Raw genomic sequence first — 15,095 nt, forward strand, 5'->3', positions numbered from 1 at the left:
TTCCATGCCATTTCCCCGAAGGAATTTACTTTCTTTGAAATTTAACTTTGCATGTTTTTTTTAATTGTGTTCCCTTCTCTTACACTACCATTTCTACCCCAAGCTCCTACCCACCCCACTTTTGCCCCTTAACTCACCACCGCTTATCTATTTCTTCGACATAATTGCTTTGAAGTCATTGCTGTCCCTCCCGAAGATCCCAACTGACCTCTTTCACCATAAAGTTGAAACACGGCTCACAACCCCATACCGGCTACCCCCAAGGGGTACAAGGATGCCAGCATGGGGCTAAGTGGGGATTTATCTGCGACGTGGCATTTGTAGGACCTCCCACCAACTACACTGGCAATACCACCAAGAAGTCACAATGAAATTCGGTCGGTGAATGTACAATGCACAGCAAAATGAGACTGTATCAAGTTTTTTTTTTACTTTTTAGAAATGCGTTATCATGAGTTCGTTGTAAACATTCCGGTTTGTTTTCATTATAAAAACGGTTTTATCGTCGGCTTATTTTTGCAGGAAGAAATTGCTACTTTCCCTAAGGGTCCAATGCCAGCTGCCAGCCTGGAATGATGCAACCGCTTTGCTCAATTTGCAGTCAGCCCCTGCCAGCCAGGGCTTGGGGCGCTCTCTTTCTGCAGCACACTTGGAAGAAAACCCACATGAAACATAATATCATAATCCCAGATTTTACAGAAAGCAATGCATTCAGATGAAAAAAAATACAGTGCATTTTAAGTATAGCACCCAGGTCAGCATGCTTCAAAACACTCACAAATGCAGAAAATGGGAAACTGCGGTGCAGGGAGAAGGGTGGTTGGTGTGCACAAGATCATACCATCTAGAGAAGCTGGGATTAGAAGGCAGATTCTGTAGTTCCTAGAACACATGTCCTCTTCGGCCAGTCATAATAGCAACAAGAGACTTTTCAGCTTAGAGAGAAGAGCCATGAAACACGGGGCCAACTGGCTCTCCAAAACCAAGTGGCCGCTCCACAACTACTTCAGTAAGGGCCAGTCTAGACAAACTACCTGCCCCCCCCCCCCCCCCCCCCCGTGGCACATGCGCAAGCTTGTGGCTCTCGTGTGCACGTGCGTGTTCCCAGTGCAGTGGAACAGCCTTGCACGTGCACATGCGCGTCCCCGGTGCAGTGCAACAGCCTTGCACGTGCACATGCGCGTCCCCGGTGCAGTGGAACAGCCTTGCACGTGCACATGCGTATCCCCGGTGCAGTGAACAGCCTTGCACGTGCACATGCGCGTCCCCGGTGCAGTGCAACAGCCTTGCACGTGCACACGCGCGTCCCCGGTGCAGTGCACCAGCCCAGCGCAGTCGCGGCGCGTGCTTACTGCGACAGGAGGCGCCGGGCTTGATCTCGATGGCGGCCCGGCTCCACGTCTCCTTCTCCACCTGCGACATGCGATCCCGGGTCAGCTGGTACGACTCGTCGGTGGCGCACACCGTGATCTTGTCCTGGATGGAGCCCACGCAGTCCAGGTGGCTCTGACCCGCCCTAAAAGGGAATGCGACAACCAGTTACTCCTGCACTGCCAACGCCTTGCGCCATTACTCACAGCAGGGTGCCCTAGGGGGCTCTGGGGGATGCATTCCCATTCCGGGCGCTTTTATCACGACTAGGAAACCAGGGAGGGGTTGCATGGAAGGCAGGTACAAATGGAAGACACAATAAGGATTTCAAGGAGAAAAGGGCCACAACTTTAAAACAGGGAATTGGGAGGGGCTACTCAAGAGTTCATGGTGTGTGGTCTGCCAGCCCCCCTTTAAAATAAACAGGAAAACAATTCAAGAAGAGTAGACCTTGAAAAGGCGACACTCTGGCCATTCATAACACAACACGTTCCCCATTATGACATTCAACTGGGGGAGGCGTGGAGAGCGGATGGGCTGTGGGGGGTGCGGGGGGGCACATTCAGTGCTGTGCTGACGCCATGTACTTTCCAACAAAGCGGTTGGCTGTCCTGGATCGGTAGGTTTTCAGGAAATAAAACGAAGATGACACATTTCGTGGAAGGCCTCAGTGGGGAGGGTGCCTGCTGGCAGGAGGGGTGCTGGCTGCACGGGAGGCAAGCGACACATTCAGCAGAAAAACAAGCATTCACATGTTGCAGACAGATAGCACCCAGGGAGGGGGGGGCGATGTGCGCAAGATCACACAATCCGACATGGCCATTAGCAGCCCTGAGAGAATGCATTAGAACACAGAGCGCATCTTTCTGGGTGAAGAGCTACATAGTGTCCAGAGAATGATGCCCTGGCGAGGAGCTAGAATTCTGCCAGACAGAAACCCGTCCTCTGGGAGCATGGGAGCAACCTTCTGCAAAGGTAGAGGTGGGGGGGGTGGTATAGCAAACGGAGGCAGATATACTTCCCGTAAGGATAAACGGGTAAATACATAATTACTGCAAGGGGGATGTACTTCCTAGTGAGAAATATACTTCACGTCCGGGCAGATGAGCATCCATATCAGTGCTCTTCCATGTCGCACAACCATCATGGGAATAACCGGGGTTAGCTGAAACAAAAAGTGGAATACATGCCATTTGGAGAAGGAAAATGGATGAAATGGCATCAGGACAGAGGCGGGGCCTGGAAAAGAGGACACCATGTGAAATTGAGCAGGGGGGGGGTGGGCGATAGGGGAGCTAGGAACCAAGTTCAGAACTCAAACTTTGTCGCATAACCAGGGTTATGCTAGGAAACGGGATCAGGAATGAAAGTGCGTTGCACGCAAATAACCGCAGGCGTTTAGGGATAACTGCGGTTATTGGTAGTATATTGCAAATATAAAAACAATATGATGTGCTTAAGGGAAAAACGTTTTTCTAAAAAAGTTACAAAAATTACATTCATTCAAAAAAAAGGAATTTGACTGCTTCAGTGAGGTGGGGAGTAATGGGTGTGGCTGAAGGATACGGGTACAGAGTTACTTTAAGGAACCGAATGGTGCAATATGGGAAGGCCATAGTGGGCTCAAACATAATCTACTGGGGCGCATGTCAAGGGGTGCAATATGTAAAGTAGACACGGCCGAAGGCCCTGGCTAGTGGGCCCAAAAGGCATGTATAGTGGCCTTGGCCACCTAGTGGGTCCAAAGGAAACCTACCGGGAGAACAGGTACAATGAACGCAGTCGAAGGCCCTGGCTAGTGGGCCCGAAAGACATGTATCCTGGCCTTGGCCACCTAGTGGGTCCAAAGGAAACCTACTGGGAGAACAGGTACAGTGAACGTGGTCGAAGGCCGTGGCTAGTGAGCCCAAAAGACATGTATAGTGGCCTTGACCACCTAGTAGTTCCAAAGGAAATCTAAAGGGAGCACAGGTACAATTAACGCGGTCGAAGGCCCTGGCTAGTGGGCCCGAAAGACATGTATCGTGGCCTTGGCCACCTAGTGGGTCCAAAGGAAACCTACTGGGAGAATAGGTACAGTGAACGCGGTCGAAGGCCTTGGCTAATGGCCCCGAAAGACATGTATAGTGGCCTTGGCCACCTAGGGAGTCCAAAGGAAACCTACTGGGAGAACAAGTCCAGTGAGCGCGGTCGAAGGCCGTGACTAGTGGCTCGTAAAAAACTATAGTATAACAAAATCCTTGAAATTCACTGAAAAAGACCTTCGTTAAGGTGCAGTTAAGTTGCGTGGATTTAATGAAACAAAACCCTTGAAATTCAGTGGATGTGGAAAGTCATGGCCAGCTTAATCCTTGCGCTCCCGTTGCAAAGCCCATGAACACATACATATTCTAAGAGTAGGGAGTCACAATGACATACAAAATGGCACTCTGGGGGGCATAGCATTAGGGGGTCATCAACGGCAGTGCGCCGAGTTAAGCTGGCCATGACTTCTGACATCCACAGAATTTGAAGGGTTGTGTTGTGCTAAATCTGCACAACTTAGCCGCACCCTAACTAAAGTTTTTTCAGTGAATATATAAATATATATATAACAAAGCAAAAAAAGAGGAAAAAACCGCCATGAAAATGGAGACAGTTATATATTTATGAATGAAAGAAGTGGAGGAGTTGTTGCATTTACGTGAGGGTGGCCACGAGCACAGTGAAGGCGCACAATTAAATATCTACTTCACATGGAAAACACCACAAGATGTCTATAGGGAGGTGCAGAACTGTACATGCATGTGCTCCAGCACGGACACATGCACACACGTCGCAGCTTTCAGAGCTGAATTACCATGTTCTATGGCCACTTACCTGGACACTCCTTGCCGGATACACTCAAAGCTGGACTGCGGCTTGTCCTTACTCTCACGCGAGAGGTAGAAGGTGAAGACGCGGACTCCGTCCGGGGAGTCTGGGGTTGGAGCAGGAATCTTGATGTACTGTTGGAGGGCGGGGGGGGGGGGACAAAGAAAGAAATATGTCAGTAAAACAAAAAAAGGATCAAAGGGGAGCAGGAATACATTTTCCAGGAAAGTTTCACGAGGTTCTGTTCTCCTCGGAGAGCGAGAGAGAGAGTGTCTCCACACAGCAACATACACACAGAAGGCGAGAGGGGAGCGGAGAGGGCCCAAGGCCCTGGCAAAAAAGAGTTTGCACAGGATCTGAGCCAAGGATTACTTGCCAAGGACCATGCTACCAGAGTCGCTCATTTCATTCTGAGCAACGAACAGAAAATCATGCAGCTGTGAACTTCATGCATGTGACACAAACGCATATAGAGACCCCAAAAAATAGTAGAAACTGAAGTGACATTAGAAAACATGCAAGCACAAAATAAGAAAGGTGTCCACCGGAATCATGAGTGCTGCGGTGATGGTTATTGAGAACATGCAATGCCCCTCTCTTAGCCTTCCCCCTGTCCAACTCTCATGTGGGGACCAAGAAGACGTTAAGCTCGCTTATCTTATTTAATGGCTCATTAAGGATTCTGCACAGGGGGTTAACTAAAAGACAACATGGAACTTCCCAAAATAACAACAAAATAGTTGGGATGGATTTCTCTTTGCAAGAGTCTTTTCTTACCGTTACGGGTGCTAAGGTCCTTCTAAGACCCTGTCCTCAGAGATTCTAGGAGTTTGTGCGATCTCCCTCTGCTCTGGTGTTGTGGGAATACAGGGTTCCTGAACCTCTTCTTTCCTGGTCTGTGAAGAGGCTTTCTGGAGTCATGGACCATTGGGTTATAACAGTGCCCAAAAGGTTATGAGCCATCAAGTAGCTGGCAGGGAGAGCTTGAGTGGAGACCATAGAGTTCCCCACCAAATCCCGAGTGACATTAGCCTTCTCTCTATACTGCGGAGAGACATTAGCCTTCTCTCTATACTGCCCGAGAGACATTAGCTTTCTCTCTATACTGCCCGAGAGGCATTAGCCTTCTCTCTATACTGAACGTCACTCTGTTCCTCCGCCCACCATCTGGCTGTTCCTGGCCTGCTGCAACCTGACTCTTCTGGGACGGCTAGGTCCCAATCTTCTTGTTTCCACATCACTCCACCGCTACCCACTTCACCACCTCAACATCTCTATCCTCTGATGCCGTAACTGCTTCTGATTCATCCCCCAGACTCTGGATTTTATCGCCTCACTCCTGCAGTAACCACCGCCTTCCTCTTCACTTCTACTGTGATTACCACCTTCCTCTTGTCACTACATCCTTCAGATCGGGGTTGGAATCCGTGACGGAAATGTTTGAGGGAGAAAAGACTGAAGATTATTTTTCCAAAAATAACCCTGTCTTTTTTATCCCCTGGACATTTCGGACTTGGCCCCGCCCCACCCCCTTACTTACCTTGCGGCAGCACACTTCACTGTGTGCTGCCGACTCGCTGTGTCCTTGCGACGCCGATTCACTTTCACTTCGTGATCGGGAACCAGCGACGCGGGGTCCTTTTTTTAATTTAAATGTTTTACTTTTTCAGGATCGGCTGCAGGGGATACCCGCGCAACCCTCGCTCACAATATAGTGAACAATGGGGCAGGGGACACCCCCGCAGCCCTTAGCACTGAATGGGGGATTTGGTCGACATTTTCGGCCGTTCAGAATTTTCGAACGGCTGAAATTCGGCCAAATCACCCATTCAGGCTTTTATTTACAGGCTTTTTGGTGGGTGCCTTATTACTCTGCAGGCATTACCGAGAGATTTGGGCAGATGTGGGGTTTTCATTTTTGGGCATCGCAGGACGTTACATGGCTTCAATAACTAGCACGGATCGCAGGAGGCTTCGTAAAATGGCTACGCATGCCGCGGGCCGTAGACTAGGAATGAGGAAAGGTGTCATCGACGCCCTCTCACCACATACAGGTCACTCACTCCCTGTATTCTCGGTCACCGGGAGTAGGCCCTCCTCATCCTGCCCTAGACACACTCACACATGGACGGCTCTACAGGTTGCTTTTCCACAGAGCACCAGGGAACCCACCCCCAGACCGGCGCCCAGCTTTATTCCCTGGACACAGACTTAATGCAGAACAGTGCCACGGTGCAAGTGGGGCAAGATGTTGCCCGATAGTAGAATCCAGATAGAATAGTCAAAAGGTTGGGCTGTAGAACCTTGCAATAGAAGAACTGCTTTCAGGCGCAGCCTGCACCGCCGAAGGCCCACGTGGGAACCAGAAAAGCTGCAAACTCAGATAATATTACAATTCCAGCGTGGTTGCTCACACATTCCATGTGCCTTGGAGCCACTACAAAGGCGGAGAATTGGGTGCAGCCTGCAATTCTCAATGAAGAAGCCCCATTTGGTTGGATGAAGCAATGCGACCGTCTCGGGTTCCGCTTGGTGCATTGTTATGGCGTGTACCGTGCAGGTGGTACAATTCAAAGCTCTTACAACTAACACAGCGCTGCATTATGCAATTCCATGGCTGTGCCCACCTGTGCCCAAGGCTTGGCTGCCCACGATTTCCCCATTTAGAAGAAGAAATATAAAAGGGCCCCATTCCACCAACCAAACCTTCTCATTACTACAAAAACTACACAAGAATCGGTATCACAGAACCCAGCAGTGCTACCATCTAGCCCTGGGGCTCCCGCGCCCCCGCAAGCGTGCCTGCTGCCAGGGCCTTTCCATATTTAGAATACCAGAAGAAAATAAGGGAGCCTCTTATGCCAAATAACTGATTTAAAAACCAAACAACCAAAGAAATGAAGTTTACAGGGAGGCCAGCACATGTTGCTAAGTTCTGCTGCATGGTATGGACCATGTAAAGGGGAACTCGGCTTCGTTTGACCCTCAGAGCATGCCAGGAACCGCCAGGGAGGAGTCATAGTTTGGAGGAGGTTGTAACCCAGTACCCGCAGAGGGTAGGACCAATGCACACCTGTGTCGTGACGTCCAGGGCATAGACTTCCCATACAGCAGTAGGGCAGTTCAAACAACGCGACGCACCATCCCATAGAGAAAAAAGGGGGGAAAGACACAGCCCCACTAGAAGATACAGAGAGGAGTATGTACAAGGCTTTAAGTGGGATACGAAATCCAGGGCTGACTCTGGAAAAACAGGCGTGGCCACATTGTACTGGGTGGGGCCAAACAGGAGGGCCTGGTGGCTCTAGTGAGGGCCGCCTGCTCCAGGTGCTCCTGTCTGCACTGTACCTACCCCCCCACCCCTCCTGCCTACATTTCTACACGAGCTGCCGCCTATAAAGACATGCATCCTTCAGAATGAGAGATAAGCAATTCACCCGGTGACTTATTCAGCTTCATTCTGTAAAGGACCCATATCCAGGGGGTTTAATATCTTTTCTCAAGTGCTCATTCAGGTTTCCGCTCCCATGAGAACCTGTGGCTATTAACCACCCCCGGCAAGGAATGGCTAGCAGTGTGCACAGATTCCCTCGGTGGCCACCGGCCTTCTCAAAGTAAAGGCTCTGCTGGCCAGAGTCAGACCTCCGGTGTTACCCCATCACCCACATGTTTCAACCTACTTTCAGCTCTTTGGGGGGGGGTCGGGGAGCATGCCCGGGAAATAATGACGATTAAGATGGAATGCTGCCTCAATCATTAAATCAGGTAAATCGCCCATTGGAGTTTGCATCATGAAACATCTCCATTAAAACCTAGGCAGCATTCAGCTTCCTGGAGGAAGGGGGGAGGACGAAGAGCCCCCATGCTTCTTCAGCCGGCCCAGAAACCTCCCATGAGAGCACTTATGAGATAGAGGAGGAGGATGAATAGCACCAATGGAAGCTACTTCCTGCTTTGCATAAACTAAGAGAACATTTTGGCAACATAAGAACGAACACACATTTTTATTTGTAAGATATCTGACCTTGATCCAAGCACCTCCCCCCCACCCCCAGCACATAGTGCACACTGGCCATTGTGCTGATTTAATTCATGAACAGATCCTACTAGCAAATTGACTGCAACCTAGGAGCCATGCATACTCATCAGCGAGCTAGCATTTAGGAGTCCAGTGCTGGCTGTCCGGCGTCCCTGCATGGATTCTTTTCAAAGCATGTTAATTTCTCTGTTCCTTACACAAGTCACCCGTGTACGCTTGACATTAAAAGCTGGTGCCCCGGCTCAGGGAAAGCTTTGGGGATCTGCCCGGGCCCACTTAAATCCCGGAGTACCAAAGCCCAGAGTACCAAAGCCCAGAGTACCAAAGCCCAGAGTACCAAAGCCCAGAGTACCCAGACCCAGAGTACCCAGACCCAGAGTACCCAGACCGAGAGTACCCAGACCGAGAGTACCAAAGCCCAGAGTACCAAGGCCCAGAGTACCAAGGCCCAGAGTACCAAAGCCCAGAGTACCAAGGCCCAGAGTACCAAGGCCCAGAGTACCAAAGCCCAGAGTACCAAGGCCCACAGTACCAAGGCCCAGAGTACCAAGGCCCAGAGTACCAAGGCCCAGAGTACCAAAGCCCAGAGTACCAAGGCCCAGAGTACCAAGGCCCAGAGTTCTAAATGCCAGAGTACTAAAGCCCCGAGTACCAATGATGCTTGACATTGGAGTATGCCCTCCCTTCCAAGCATGAAACGTCAGACACGACGTCCAGCCCTTCACTGCAGGTGTGGACTTGTGTCGTGTGCTTGGCCTTAGAGCCTTCTTCAGAAAGAAGGTGTGAGCAAGAAACTGTGACCTGTATTTTGAGACATGAGAGAGATACAAATCAAGGCATTACCAGGGACACCAGAGATTTAGGGGTTGGTAAACCCAAGTTAAGAACAGTTTATTATCACTTTTTTTTTTAATTACAAAATAAAAACAGAAGGTAGATGTTCTGGTGATGTCAGAAAGCACGCAGTCTTATGGATGCCGATGACGCAAGCATGCGGTGGTAGGCGAAAACCTCTCTACTTGCGACCCCCATCCACGAGGAACATGGTTTGGTATTCGGAGAGCCAGGATCCTTGAAGAAAGGTCTACTGAACTGGCCATTATATTCGGTAAATGTAGACCTCTGGGCGCTACCTTGCAAGTCCTATACAATGTTGGATAAACGGGTAAGAGTTTTTCTCCCCAGACTATGAACATTCTGTGCAGTAACTTGAAGGTCTATAAAACGTAGCTCCGGTTCTGGGGCCTTCTTTCCTGCAGGTTCTGCTTCTTTCCTCGGTCCGCTGGGGGCACTACCGTTTGAACAGCCTTGTCCCAGTGGGCCGACTGTTTACGGGCTCCGGGCCCCAGCAGTTTTGCTGCCTAATTGTCATCTTATTGAGGGCATCATCTGGATGTCCCCCACGAGGCTGCGGCTTAGCGCCATTTTTAGCACTTTGGATTAGCCAGTGGTTTCCCCAGAGCGCGCGCGCCGTGCGCAGATCTCGAAGCCTTCTCCTCGTAGTGTGCAGTGGAGAGGAGCTTGGACCTGCTTCCACAGTCAGGAATGCTTCTGCCTCAGGATCCCAAGAGCCTCTGAAGACACCGGGAAAGACATGCCCCAGGACATGCTCATTTGTACAATATGTCCACCTTCTTGGCCATAGTGGGGTGATCAAACAATGTCAACACATTTTCCTTCAAAGAGGAATCATTTAGTGTGAAGCAAAAAACTGCTACACAAACGGAAAAAAGGAGCGGGAAAAGAACAAGCAAATCCAGATGCCCAGGAACAAGTGGTGGCAGGGCTGAGATGGGCACGGTGCCACCTGGGTTTGGAAAGCAGACACTGGATTACGCACATTACACACATGAGCGGAGCTGAAAACACATTTTCCACTCTAGCCTCTGAGGCGATGGGCACTATGCCATAGAGGGCCGACCTGCGGCTTTTCAGCCCTCAAACTTGAGCTCCCAACCGGATCCCGTGCTCCCGCTGGAGTCGGCCCATGTACCTGCACCGTTTGTTTACCCTGATACTTTACAGAAATGACCAGGTGTCCCAAAAGACTTCCGGGGAGAAGAGGGCAGGTTGCCGAGGAAGCCTGGGTCTGAAGAGGGCGACACTTGGGGTACCATGAGGGCTTCAGGTCTGCCCTCTGTCTACGTTTTGCAGTTCAGAAATAGTTCCAGAAGTAGGAGGCAGGGAGTGCAAGCAGAGGCGTTGCTAGGGGGTGGCTAAGGGGGCTATAGCCCCTGGTCTTTTGGTTGTAGCCCCTGATAGAATCTCAGGAGCTACAGCCAAATTGCTGGTTAGCCCCCAGTTCCGACAGTTCCGACATTAGCGTAGCCCCAGGTCTTTTCCAGACCTAGCAACACCCCTGAGTGCAAGTCCTCCATAGCGTGGCGCATCGTGTGTAAGATGGGGCGCCCAGATGAGGACTCCCAGAAGAATTCTTACCTCTGCAGATGGTACCTTCCCGAGTGCACCCCTCTCAACCTGTGGCCAGAATTGGGCCTCCCTGAATTCCATCGCTACGCTGGCATGTTCACACTCTTGAAATCTACCCGTCTTCTCCCGGCCAGGGTCCTTCTCTCCACAGTCATATGCTCTCAAAACTTGAGCCCTGAAGAAGTTTGAGTCTCAAAAAAGAACGCCTTCATATTTATGACTGAAGCTCTGGGCCATAGGATGTGGCCCCCTCTTTATACAGTATGGGAGCAGAGCATGGACCCCCTCCTACAGAGGGGGCACTTCCACCATCCTCACCTGTGCCTCATCACACTCTCTGCTCAAGTCCTTGTGATTGGCTGACTGGGGTCGGATCACTTCAGAGACTGGTAACGGGCCAGCGGTCAATGACCTGGGACCACTTGCTATGCTCGGGCCTATTAAATCGGGCCAAGGGCCATTATCACCCTGTACAGCCCGTGGAACGGGTGTTCATTGCTTAACAAAGGACCTTCTTGCACAAGATTGCACAGTTCTGCAAAGGATTGGAGGTTCATCTATTGCTGGCAGTGTCTAGTTGAGAGGCACAACCAGTACCCTCCCAGTGCAGGCCACTCCACCACTTGGGTCAGTCTACAGACTAGGCCAGCACCTGCCCCACCCATGCCTTTTCCCTTTCAATGCACTCTGCAGCTGTTGCGAGCAACGTGCAGTGCTGTACATATAGAACATCCTGCAATAGATATCCTGATTATAATGTAGATGCACAACAAAAGAAAAGAACAACAGTGTGTATCACGTTTCATGTGGATGTATTTTTCCGACTTCAGCAGAGGCCTCCACGGTGGTCTATATGCTCAGGGTGTTTTTCTTTAAGGTGAGCTTGTCACATGCGTGCTACGGATGCATGGAGGCAGGAGGACACTATGTATTGGAAGAGTCTCACTAACACAAAGGCTGGCACTCTCGGTGCAGTGTTCGGTGACCTTAGAAAGGCAGCCCCCTTGCAAGCTCAGGGTTCTGTTTGCCAGTGACCTCCCAAAGCAGCTTGCAAAACTCAGATTGCCTGTGGAGAGAGAAACACAGGCAGAGACACAGAGACAGAGACACAGACAGAGATAAAGAGAGAGAAATAGACAGACAGACACATACAGAGACACGGGCAGAGGGAGACAGGGATATATATAGAGAGAGAAACTCAGACAGTGACACAGAGACAGAAAGAGTCATATAGAGAATCTGACAGATACACATAGAGAAAGAGACAGGCAGAGACAGCGCAATAGAGACACAAAGACAGAGAGAGTCACACACAGGCAGAGACACATACAGAGTATCTGACAGATACACCCAGAGAAAGAGAAATAGACAGACAAACAGAGACACAGACAGAGGGAGACACAGAGAGATAGAGAGAGAAACACGGACAGACACACAGGCAGAGCAGGAGAAATAGACACGCACACATAGAAAACAGGCAGAGAGTTAGAGAAACAGACGCAGAAAGAGAGCTACAGAGAACCCGTGGATGATCGTTTTACATAATTCAACTTCAAAAGGAGCGCCTCATGTGCTCATGTCGCATTAATGCAAACAAACAAAAAAAATCCGCATGGGGATTGTGCGCTCGCCCGGGCTTTTTTGATTTTTGAAATTAAACTGAATGTTAAATGTTATAGGTATTTGTACCGCGCACCGTCACCAACAGAGTTGGTTCCCAGGTGCTCTGGCGGATCTGTAAACGACAAGGTGGGATGGGTTAGTAAAGTGAAAAGGGGGTAGGATAGTGAGAGGAGTGGTGTTCTGTTGGCAGCTTCAACTCAGTATACACCGTGTGCTGAGCTTTGGTGCGAGTATTGGATCAATGTCAGTCCTCGTGTGCTGTTGGTGCGGCTTATGTGTTGTTGCAGTGTGGTGAAGTGCATGCGGGTTGTTGTGCGAGAGATGATTGTGGGAGTTTTTTGAATGAGATAAGTATGCAGAGATGTTAAGCATTTTTGGTTAGTGGGTTATATGATATTTAACATGCTAAGATTCACGATCCTGTGTAGATGCGGCGCAGGCCAGTGTTCACGACTCTAAGCGTGGCACTTGCTAACCTCAACAATTCCACCTATATGCGGCACATGCCAGCATCCACAATCCCGTCTAGATGCGCCGCAGGCTGATGTTCACGACTCTAAGCGTGGCACCTGCTAACCTTCACAATTCCACCTATATGTGGCACATGCCAGCATCCACAATCCCGTCTAGATGCGCCGCAGGCTGATGTTCACGACTCTAAGCGTGGCACTTGCTAACCTCAACAATTCCACCTATATGCGGCACATGCCAGCATCCACAATCCCGTCTAGATGCGCCGCAGGCTGATGTTCACGACTCTAAGCGTGGCACCTGCTAACCTTCACAATTCCACCTATATGTGGCACATGCCAGCATCCACAATCCCGTCTAGATGCGCCGCAGGCTGATGTTCACGACTCTAAGCGTGGCACCTGCTAACCTTCACAATTCCACCTATATGCGGCACATGCCAGCATCCACAATCCCGTCTAGATGCGCGGCAGGCTGATGTTCACGACTCTAAGCGTGGCACCTGCTAACCTTCACAATTCCACCTATATGCGGCACATGCCAGCATCCACAATCCCGTCTAGATGCGCGGCAGGCTAATGTTCATAATTCCAGGTGTGGCACCTGCTGTGCAATCTAAATATCACACAGTGCAGTTTGGAGATAGAAGCCCTGCTAAATACGAGAGACCTGTGTAGTGGGAGAGGGGCCCATTGATGCATACTAGCTATCACTTAATGCAATGTGGACTTAGAAGCCCTGTCAGATTGGAGGGACAGGCCTATCAATGCAATCTAACTATCATACAATGTAAGAGACCTGTGTAGTGGGAGAGGGGCCTATCAATGCAATCTAACGATCATACAATGCAATCTGGACACAAAACCTAACTAGATTTGAGAGACCTGTGTAATGGGAGAGGGGCCTATCAATGCAATCTAACGATCATACAATGTAATCTGGACACAAAACCCAACTTTGAGAGACCTGTGTAGTGGGAGAGGGGCCCATCAATGCAATCTAAATATCATACAATGCAGTTTGGAGACAGAACCCCTGGTAAACTGGAAAGACCTGTATAGGTCTATACAGGGGAAGGGGGACTGTGCCTAGCCAGATTGGTACAGTATTAAATAATGATTACATTTGAGGGTGAGGGGAAGAGAGATGCAGAGGGGAGTAATCACCTTGTTTACTATGGATTTGGAAAGTGGCTCTGAATCCAGGGTGGAGTAATTGCTCTACTCCTGACCCAGGCCACTCCTACCTTACTGGTCCTTGTGGGTGGTGGTTGACGGCTGGCCCCTGCTTTCCCTGCAGACACCTGCTGACACTTCTTGGAGCCGCCTCTGTTGGAGCCGCCCTTGGCCTTAGGGCCCTTAGCCACAGGGCTGCACGGGCAGAGGGCTGCCCTGGGAAGACCAGTGATGGAGACTGGGAGGACCAATGAGAGCGGTGCTGGGTGGGTTGGGAGGCGTGAGGAGGGAGGGAGAAACCAGGAAGAAGTGCCCAGCAAAACAAAGGCACACAGGGCCTGGATGGGCTTTTAGAAGCACTTTGCAGACAAAAGGGGGTCGCGCTGATGGGAGATCAGCCTCCGAAAATGTGTAGGGCCATTCTGCACACATTTTCCCTGCTCAATACACTACAAACGCATAGTCGAGTGTACTCCGGAAGAACACAGTCTACAGGCACTGTCCTCCCCTGTCATGTAGCTGGAATGTGACAGCCATGGGTACATCAAAGCATCTCAAGAAGGGGAAAGGAGACACCTTCCTCCTGGACAGCCTAATTAAAATATTAAAGGCTCCATGGGTCTGCCTTCCTATTGTCTAAACTGCTGGTGGCAGCGCATACTAATAGGAGTTAATTGGAACAGGCCTGCGTCAGGCTTGAATGCAGAATGGACAAGAGGAAGGCAGGACTAACACCCCTTTGGTATGCAATGTGTCAACTTGAAGCTAGTTCCCACCCCTCTGTACGAAGGACAGTGAATGAGATCTCTGGATCCACTGTTTACCGTAGGCAACCCCTGCATAGCAGACCACTTTCGGAGGGAGAAGTATGTGATTTAAGTAAGACAGGAAGTCTGGTCTCATCACAAAGTTAATTTCAAGCGAGACCTGCGCTTAGATCAAGCGTCACAGAGGGCTCAGTTAACCAGAGAGACACTTTGATCTACAACTGACAGGAAGATGGGTGGGATTAAGGAGTACATGTTGTCACTTCTTATCTTTCCTGTTGCAATGCACTCTGGTCCTGACCTCACACAAAACAGAAGATTGTTGGTAAGGGACCCAGGAAGGATTGATTCATTAAGGTAGGATTA

At 50.1% G+C, this 15,095-nt stretch overlaps 1 protein-coding gene across 2 annotated transcripts in view; it reads right to left on the reverse strand.

Annotated features, from left to right (window-relative positions):
* The window catches only part of ELL3 (elongation factor for RNA polymerase II 3), a 275,132-nt gene that overhangs the window by 162,618 nt on the left and 97,419 nt on the right, over positions 1 to 15,095 (reverse strand). For both annotated transcript variants that reach the window (XM_069625175.1, XM_069625176.1), the window contains exons 3-4: positions 4,231 to 4,358; positions 1,353 to 1,516 (exon numbers count right to left, since the gene is read on the reverse strand). In XM_069625175.1, coding sequence (XP_069481276.1) covers positions 1,353 to 1,516; positions 4,231 to 4,358 — 292 coding nt within the window. The remainder of the gene's footprint in view (positions 1 to 1,352; positions 1,517 to 4,230; positions 4,359 to 15,095) is intronic.

Source organism: Ambystoma mexicanum, chromosome 11 (assembly GCF_040938575.1).
Source record: "Ambystoma mexicanum isolate Mex_15411 chromosome 11, UKY_AmexF1_1, whole genome shotgun sequence".
NCBI classification, from domain to species: Eukaryota; Metazoa; Chordata; class Amphibia; order Caudata; family Ambystomatidae; genus Ambystoma; species Ambystoma mexicanum.